This window comes from Dryobates pubescens, chromosome 22, assembly GCF_014839835.1.
Source record: "Dryobates pubescens isolate bDryPub1 chromosome 22, bDryPub1.pri, whole genome shotgun sequence".
Taxonomy (NCBI): Eukaryota; Metazoa; Chordata; class Aves; order Piciformes; family Picidae; genus Dryobates; species Dryobates pubescens.
In genome coordinates this window covers 6,893,876-6,903,312 of record NC_071633.1, presented here as the reverse complement: position 1 = coordinate 6,903,312, position 9,437 = coordinate 6,893,876, and the positions used below count along the sequence as shown (strand labels likewise).

General features: G+C 40.7%; 1 protein-coding gene across 1 annotated transcript; it reads right to left on the bottom strand.

The window, feature by feature from the left end:
- Nucleotides 1-2,703: 2,703 nt before the first annotated feature.
- On the bottom strand, nucleotides 2,704-3,706 carry FSHB (follicle stimulating hormone subunit beta). Its single transcript, XM_009901334.1, has 2 exons — nucleotides 3,548-3,706; nucleotides 2,704-2,940 (listed from the first exon to the last, which is right to left on the bottom strand). The coding sequence occupies exons 1-2, from the start codon at nucleotides 3,704-3,706 to the stop codon at nucleotides 2,704-2,706; spliced, it is 396 nt and encodes a 131-aa protein (XP_009899636.1).
- Between the last annotated feature and the right edge of the window lie 5,731 nt (nucleotides 3,707-9,437).

Sequence of the window (9,437 nt, the reverse complement as noted above, 5' to 3'; positions counted from 1 at the left end):
CAGAACTCTATCTAGGTACAGGAGAGGGTTTGAGAAAGTGTTCAAAAGAGATCTTCCCCAAGGCTTGAATTTGATTTTGGGTTTTTTTGGCAGGAGTTAGTACTTATGGGAAGGCTACCTTTTTCTTTCCATCTTTGAGTCTCTAGGACTTGGTATTCACCTCAGCATTGGTACCTAAGACAAGAGAGACGAGGTAGGAGTCTGGAAGCTTGTAGTGGTGCATGATTGGGATTTTTTGCTCATATTCTGACACTAACCCCAAATACTCTTTTGACTGCATTAGTTACAGGTTTAGATTCAAGGTTCTGGATAGATTCCTTAGCAAAATGGAAATGAGGGGTGCATTTGTCTGCAGGACGAAATGAGAACTGCATGATTTTTGTTTTTACATGCAAGGTAATTTGTGATGGAGATGTGGACACCTAATGGAAATATGACTCAGGTGGGCATGTGAGTTATATAAAGTTGAGGGAGGGTAGGAAGTGTTATTTAACGCTGGGAAGGTGGACTCAAGTGTTTTACTTGACTTAGTAAGACACACATAACAGAAGTGCGGCAAAGTTGTTTTTATTATTCCAAAGTGCACAACAGACAATACAGGTGTTTACAGATCCATTTGGAAATTGTAACCTTTTTCATATTTTTAAGTTGTGTTGTTTTTTTCTTACTGTAAGCTACTCTGTTTTGCAATTTTAATTCAAAATTCTCTCATGCAGAATGGACTCGTTCCTGATATGAGCAATATGTTCAGTTTTTAACTGAAGTCAACTCATGTTTAAAACTGACATGAAAATGTCCATGTGGATTAATCTTATAAATAAAATTAAGAGAACTAATGTCTTTCAGTAAAAAAAATGAAATAAGTTAAAATACCTATTATAAGAAAGATCCAGAGTAACAGACAAATTCCCTTTAAGTAAACATGTCTGGAAGTGTCTCAAAAGCAGATATTCCAGGCAATCTCAAGAGGTCTTCTACTTCATTCCTTTTCTTCATAACAAATTAACTTTATCTGTCATTCCTAACAGGTTCAATGTGTTCTTAAAAGATCTGTAGTGGTCACTACTCCACAGATCCCACTCTCTTCTCTTGTTCCCTTCCTTCCCCACCCCCCTGGCAATTTATTTCAGTGTGCAGCTTCAGAGGATTTGTCAGTGATTACTCCGAATCTTTCATTTGTTGTTCTGTTCACTGTGAACATGTAGAACTGACTGTTCCTTTTCTCTTTGTAACAGTCTTCAAGCATATAAAAGGTTCTGCTAATTTTCCCCCACCAGGTGTTACCTCCCATAAATAAAACAACCACATTTATTTAAACCTCCTCTTCTGTGATGTTTTTTAGGCTTTGGTCCATTCTTACTACTTTTCTGTGGATTTTCTCCAGTTTTTGAATGCATTGAAATTCTGTGTCCAAAGCTGGAAATAGCTCAGCTGAGACTTGTGTTGAACTGAGTGGTAAGGAGTAGGTTGTCTCTTGCAGGCTCTGCTGCTTGCATTCCCACTTCTCTACTGCTTGTAGAACCTTCAGGTCTTTGGTGCTGAACTGCTGCTGAACCGATTGCTCTCCATTCTGTGTTTCTGTAGGTGACTATTTCTGATGAAGAGCAGTTATCTCTTTATTTTCCTGATAGGATTTCATTCTGCAGGTTTCAGATAATTTTCCCAGCAACAAGAGATCACTTTCCAGTTCTCCAGCTTGCTTCCAGTCCATCCCAACTTTATATTGCAGAAGTAGGTCGCTGCAAAGGGCTATGAACTTCCCTTCTCAGAAGGAACTCCTGTGAAGTACTTTCAAGGCCTTTTATCACACCATGTTTGCACTGCTTGGATCAGATGTCTTTAGAATCATCCCTAAATAATTAGTGTTAAATAGTGTTACAAAAATCCTCATTATTACATTCTGTTGCATAATGAGGGGCAATCCAGTGTTTCTGCCATGTGGGAACATGTCCAGAATTGTTTAACTGACTTAGGATACATTTGCTCAGGTGAAAACAGACAGCTGATTCTTTTTCCAAGTTAGCCAGGTGTGAACTAGCGTTCATGTTACTTGTGCTATTGTCCCACTGAGCCTGAGCTAGCAAGCCTTACTGAGAAGGCACCAGAGTTCAGGTGACATTCAGTATTTGAACATAGATTTTGGCTCTTAAATGAACATGATGTTGTTATATACAGAGCATGACTATATGAACTACTTTCCCCCTCAAAAAAGTCAGGATCTCAGCTGAGAGAAGTTTACAGTTCAACTAATAGAAGGTGAAGGCACAGATGTTGGTTGTAGAAAAAGCAGTGCTGCAAGGCTTTTTGTAAGAAGTGCATTCTGAGGAGAGATGAAAACAGAGGATAATAAAGACTTGGAACTTGAGAGCATAAGATAGCATAGAATAAAGTAAATGAAGCATGCAGTGGAAATACAGGAGTATAAAGAATGAGGGTGTAAAGCAAAGAGATGGTAGCAGGGGCAGAAGGAATTGGAAGGAGTGTTCTATAGACCTATGCAAATGATTTTAAAGAAAATTATAGGATTAGTAGGGAAGGCCTGAAGGGAAGTTTAGTCAGTAGCTCTCCATTTTGTCCTTAAAATTCCTTCTTGCAATCTAGTCACTTTCTAAATAGCCTTGCCTATTATCTTCCACTTAAGCCCCACCAGAACCTTTATTTAGAAGTGACTGTTTAAAGCGAAACTGCCATCCCAAGCACCCTTCATTGGTTACTTCCATTCTGACTAAAGGAACAGTAGGATGGCCCCAGTCCTCTTACAGTGCAGTCAGTGGTGTCGGTATCACAGGTCTCACAATGGCACTCTGTAGCTACTGGGTAGGAATAAAAAGATTCGGGATGGTCACCACAGCCAGGGATCTTCACTGTTTCGTACACAACCTCCTTGAAGGTACATGTTTGCTGAACAGTTGATACTGGTGGATACTTATACACTGGATCCTGAAAATGACAAGAAGGAAATACCTGTTTTCAAATTTGTTATGGAATAAAAATGCTAATTATAAACAAAAAATGAAGGACCTCATATGAAAATTAATTAAACCTGCAGGAAAATCCCACTGAGATCCATAGGATGTGTATGAGACTCATCTAATTTCATCTAGATTCTTAGATTTCTCCTTTCAGGAGGACTGATATGGCAAATATGTGTCAGGCAGTCACCAAACAATCCTGCAGGTCAATTTATTGATTCTTTCAGTTATTTGGAAAAGTAGAGGAATCTACATAACAATGGCTGCTTTATTTCTTCTGTGTGCAGCCACAAATTGAGCACAAGGCACAGATCCAGACCATAACACTTTCAGCTGCAGATGTTACATGATACAAACAATTTGTGCAGCCAGTTGAAGATCTGAATTTTACTAGCATTTTTTCACCCTCCCCTTTCTGCCTTACACTGGCTGTATCTACTTTCAGGTCAAATATCTCGGCAGTTACTCAACCTGTTCCTTAGTAAAGCTGTGTTAATGGAATTGGGAAATGGGTTATTCGGACATCACTTGGGATATTTAGTTCTGGTGCCTGAAATCAAGCTTGAGATTCTTACCCTTGTGAAGCAGTATCCTGAGCACCATGTGGCATTCACTGTAATACAGAATTCACATTCTTCTCTTTCCACTGCTATAGTAATATTGGTGAGTTGACAGCTATTGCAACAAATTGCTTTCCAGCAAAGCAACAGCACGTAGCAATTAATGGTCTTCATCCTGTGTATAAAGCAAAAATATATATATATCTATCCTGCAGAAACAGGTATAGTTGTTTTTAACTGAAATCTTTATAGAAACAAGGGAAAACTGAGTCTTCACACGATTCTCAAGTGTTTCTGTAATAGGAATCCTTCAGAAACATCAGTGAGAACATAAGATAAAGCCATTACATAGATCTAGCCATATGTTTATTGTTGAAAGAGTTGATTTTTCCTAAGCAACTCAAGTGGCATCTCTGCAATCTTTGCAGAATAATAATAGCAGAGTACCCTAGCACCTTCAATGAAATATTTTTATCTAAGCTTCTGTACAGAGAATGTGTCCTGTCTTTAAGGAGAAAGGAAAAGAAGCCAGGGAGAGAAGGAGCAAAAATTAGTCTGTCTTTTTCAGAAGCAATTAAATATATACAGCATTTGCAGTTGCGAAAAAAGATTTCCAGATCAGGATCTGAGGAAAACTTACCTGTATTCTGCTTGCTTTCCTGGTGAGAGCTGTAGTGAAAAGAAAGCCCTATGGGTCACCTTTTATACTAAATTGTGTGTAACTGATACCTTGAGGATTTGCAGTGTATTAATGCAGCAAGCATTAGTTCGGTACTTGGTGAAAGCGGATTAATGTTCAGCCAGACAGTGAGATCAAGCCTTGTTAGGAGGAAAAAAGAAAATCAAAACACTCTCGGGAAGTGATGGTGAAGGTTACTGTCTCAATGTCTTTTGAGATGTTTCACTGGGTTTGGTTCAGTGGCATTCACAAATAGCTGAGCATTTCACAATTTGAAAGCAGCCTGAGAAGCCTATTTTTGGAAAACTTCAGGCGTATTAACTGTGTTTTATGTTAGTCCTCAAACTAATAGGTGAGGGGTGGGGGGTTGTGTGGGGCAAGCTGGCTCTCTGTTAATTTATTGTGGAGATGTTGCTACAATGTGTATTGGCTAATGAACATGGTAATGAGTATCATTCTTAATTGCTTTTCTCTGAATTAGGTCTTAGCCAGTGAGCTGCATATGTGCTTGTTTATTGATCTGTGGTCCAAGAAAGCTAGGACTGTGAGTTTTGTTAAACCACGAGTAACTCCACTCTAGTCTTCAAAATACCAGTCAGGTTCTTCAAAGTTCGGATATCTGTCCCAGCATGTGCAGTCCTGGCTCCAGTCTGTTGCATGATCATTCTTTTAAACTTATGTAAGGGATGTCTACGTTGTGGAAAGGGACTACAAAGACATCATAATGAAGTTCCAGATCTGTGTTTTCTCTCCACGATCTCAGATTGAGTATTGTCACATTAAAGGGAAAATGTTCATATTTTCAACAGGCAACCATGCAAACTCAGCCTGAATGCACTCCCTAGTTTGTTGTGATAATAAAAGATTCCATGAATAGTGTTCCCCTGCTCGTTGCCCCTTTCTTGCATTCCCAAGTTAGAGATGTGTGGCTTTTCACCAGAATGATGGCAGAGAAATAACTTTGTTGAGCTTCACGTTTCACTTCTGGGGACAATGACTCACAGCAGCACTGTGTTTACTGGCTGTTCTGGGCAGATGATAGTCGTGCTTTGTTATGACTGTTCTGTGATGGTCAGTCTGACTTTTACAGAAATCCATCCACAAAAGAAAGCTAGACAAGGACATACAGGTAACAGCATTTTATCATGAAAAGACATTCTCACAGACATAGCAGCTGCCCTGCAGACAGGATGCATTTCAAAATGGCTTTTACAAATGAGCCCTTTAAGTGTCTCTTACCTTCCTGTGGTCCTGCAGACTGGCCATCTGTTCCAGTTTCCAGCCAGTCTGCAATACCTTCGTTGGTTAAAGAATTTCCTATCACACTGAACTTAGATACCCCTGGATGTCTCCTGTAATAACAACTTTGTTTGAATGACAGCAGAGTTCAATTAAATGTATGAAGAAGAAACCAGGCATCTTCCTCTTTACTAATAGAAACTCTGTGATTGGTTTATAATGGTCTTTTGTGTCATTTATTGGCAACACAGTCTGTCTTCTCTGAGAAGATTCTCACTTGCTATAAATCACTAATTCCAGAGATGCCAGACAAAAGCTGATTACAATTTGTTATATCCCTACAGGGGTCTGGCCTTTTCTAAGTACTAATTTATGCAAATTAAATAAAACTAAATAAACTTCATTTGTAAAGGACAACACAGGAAATATCTAATCTCTCAGTTGCAGTGATTTGTTTCATGGCTTGAAGAAGGCATTCATGTTCATCAAGCCATAGTTTCCCAAACAGAGAAGGCAAGTTCAGCCCCTTCCATGCTGTTTCATCCCTCCCCGGGTTCCTTGCTCTGGCCCACTCACCCATCTCACTTGTGGCAGTGCAAATTAGAGACTTCATTCTGATGAAAAGGAAAATACCCTACCCAGCTGCCTTTCACAGCATTACTGTTAATCCATACCAATTTGTGCCATAATGAAATGAACAGCTGTAGCAGTGTCTGTGATGGGATTGATTGAGGAGTGGGAATGAGGTGGGAGGTTGGCAGGAAATGCTTTACACGGTGTTCTCACTGGAGAGTTCATGAAGCTGCATTGTAAACACAATACAAAGTTTTTAACAGGAAGATTTGATCCTGCACTGACTTCAAGGGCATTTGTTCTTGCAATCATCCATTCTAGGTTGGTTCTATAGCTATCAGCTCTGCCAAATGAATTGTGTGAGCATGTGAATATGCATTTTTAGGGTAACAGGAAATCACAAATTGCCATCAACTAACGGCTAGTCTATCATCTGGTAAGGTGTTATTTGGTTGATCTTGATTTTGTTCCCACATCTTTAGTTACGAAGATACACTAAAGGAATTACTTCTCATGATGGGCAAGATGCTGTGCCAAGCACATATTTTTCTGATAAACACAGAACCATGCAAGGAACAATACAGATGCTTATGCTATTGTCATTCAGTTGCTTTTCCTGTAGTTTTTGCCTTGCATGATATGCATTCATGCCTGGCTGGTTTTTATACCATACTTCTAACTATATAAACCAGCCACCATCAGTAGATTGTGTGAGGAATGGTTGCATTTTTATTTTCAGGTAACTTCATTTTGGTCTCTCATGTTCATATATTGTTAAACCCAGACATAAAAAAAGACATTGTTTCAGACTCTAAAAATTAATCAGATTTTCTATTATGTAAGCCTCCAAAGAAGCTGGGCAAGGATTTGTCTATGATGGATTTTAGGAAGGACTTCTGAAAAATTAAGTTTGGCAGCACTGTGCCTTATTCACACCAGCACCTGCTGGGGTACTGATTGACAGCTGGCTGAACATGAGCCAGCAGTGTGCCCAGGTGGCCAAGAAGGCCAATGGCATCCTGGCCTGTATCAGGAACGGTGTGGCCAGCAGGAGCAGGGAAGGCGTTGTGCCCCTGTACTCAGCACTGGTTAGGCCACACCTCGAGTCCTGTGTCCACTTCTGGGCCCCTCAATTTAAGAAGGACACTGAGACTCTTGAACGTGTCCAGAGAAGGGCAATGAGGCTGGGGAGAGGCCTTGAGCACAGCCCTATGAGGAGAGGCTGAGGGATCTGGGATTGTTTAGCCTGGAGAAGAGGAGGCTCAGGGGAGACCTTATTGCTGTCTACAACTACCTGAAGGGAGGTTGTAGCCAGGAGGGGGTTGGTCTCTTCTCCCAGGCAACCGCACCAGAACAAGAGGACACAGTCTCAAACTGTGCCGGGGGGAGTTTAGGCTGGAGTTGAGGAGAAAGTTCTTCACTGAGAGAGTTGTTAGCCATTGGAATGGGCTGCCCAGGGAGGTGGTGGAGTCACCATCCCTGGAGGTGTTCAAGAGGGGATTGGACGTGGCACTTAGTGCCATGGTTTAGTAGTCATGAGGTGTTGGGTGACAGGTTGGACTTGATGATCTCCGAGGTCTTTTCCAAGCTTATTGATTCTATGAGTCTAATTGTTTTCAATCCACAGGTATGACAGGTAGTGCAAGGCTTATCTGAGCCTTCCTGGCAGTGTGCATAGATAACATAATACAGTTGGTGCAGAATGATTCAATGGGAATGGACAAAATGCCCATCTTATTTGGGTTACTAAATAAAGTCTTAGGCTGAAGATGTCTGCTTATATTAATTTTGCAAGCAATTTTTAGGTCAAATTGCTTAAGAAAAATTCATTAAAAGGAATGCACAAAGCCATAGACACCTTCATCTGTGATTTTACATTTTATCTGACCAATAATATTCACTGCTTTGAGGGATTCTAAGTATTGCTTAAAAGGATTTTTTCCTCAGCAGGATTTTTTTTTTCATTCTAGGGCATGGAGCCCTTATTGCACAGAATATAGTGTGTTGGAGTTGCTCTTTGAGCTGTAGGAGTTTGATTGTGATCAGATTGCAGATTTGCAAAGAGTTTTCATGAAACTGCTGCAGGAATCAGTAATGCAGAGCTTTAATGAGGAAAGAGATCTGAGGCTCACAGAAAAAGCTGTATGGGTATCAGCCCCAGTATACAGCAAAAATTTGTTAGGTTGCATTAGCAGAATGGTGAAATAAACCCTCAAGCATTGCATTTAGATAAATTCTCACTGAAGGTGTGCTTTTGTAGCCAGTAATAATTAAACCCAGGGTCTTTACTCTTAACTTAAGTAGGTACAAATTTGCAAGTTTCACAAGTAACTATTGGCAACTTATATCATGTCACACTGCTCAGCCAAATTGGAGATTAGCAGGATCTGTGTTTACTGTTCTTAGTGATGGAGGGTTTGGCTTGCTCCTTTCCCTCCCATTCTGCCTTTTTTTGTTCATAGGATATTCTCCTCCTTAACTGTGCTGTAGGAATGCCCCTGTTCCTATACAGAATGAGTCTCAGGAATAAGTAAAGCAAGCTGTGCCAGGGAGGCAGATTTCTAGGGAGGGGAGGAAAACCATGACCTTGTTGCCCCTTTTACCTATGACAGAACTCTGTGTGCAACAGTGAGAGTTTAGGACTATTCCTCTGGTGTAACAAACATTTTTCTGTCTCATCCCTCCAGATATTTTCCTGACATTATGGAATAGAATAGAATTAACCAGGTTGGAAAAGACCTTTGAGATCGAGTCCAACCTATTGCCCAACACTATCTAATCAACTAAACCATGGCACCAAGTGCCCCATCCAGTCTCTTCCTAAACACCTCCAGTGATGGTGACTCCACCATGTCCCTGGGCAGCACATTCCAATGGCCACTCTTTCTATGAAGAACTTCGTCCTAACATCCAGCCTAAACCTTCCCTGGTGCAGCTTGAGACTGTGTCCTCTTGTTCTGGTGCTGGTTGCCTGGGAGAAGAGACCAACCCCCTCCTAGCTACAACCTCCAGATCAAGACCCCAAGATTTTTTCTGTTTTCCTGAGAGCAGCTCTCAGACTCCAGCATCCCAGCTCTGAGCATCAACAATTCAGTTTTGTTTCTAGAGGATTTGTTTGCCCCTGCCACTCGGTCATTTTACTACAGAAAGGATTCCAAACTGATAAGAGATATTAAGAAATAAATATCTGAGCATCTTAGCATCACTGAACTAAAAGAACAAACCAACAAGGTGATAGTGTTCAGAAAGTCACTTTCATTTAATTCGTTGTATTGGGAGCCTTTTGCATCATGAGAACTGAACACATTCTGGGGAGCAGTGCACAAGCACTGTGTTTGTTCAGCCAGTCAAGGCACTGGGCTGGGTAGAGGAGCTGAATGGTAGTGTGGGAGGAAGGAACAGGGCAGGATGAGT

Excerpts from the sequence above, each read along its gene's own strand:
- FSHB (XM_009901334.1), bottom strand. The coding sequence starts at position 3,706 with ATGAAGACCATTAATTGCTACGTGCTGTTGCTTTGCTGGAAAGCAATT. Across the intron at positions 2,941-3,547 it reads CAGGATACTGCTTCACAAGG|GATCCAGTGTATAAGTATCC; the intron begins GTAAGAATCTCA and ends TGTCATTTTCAG.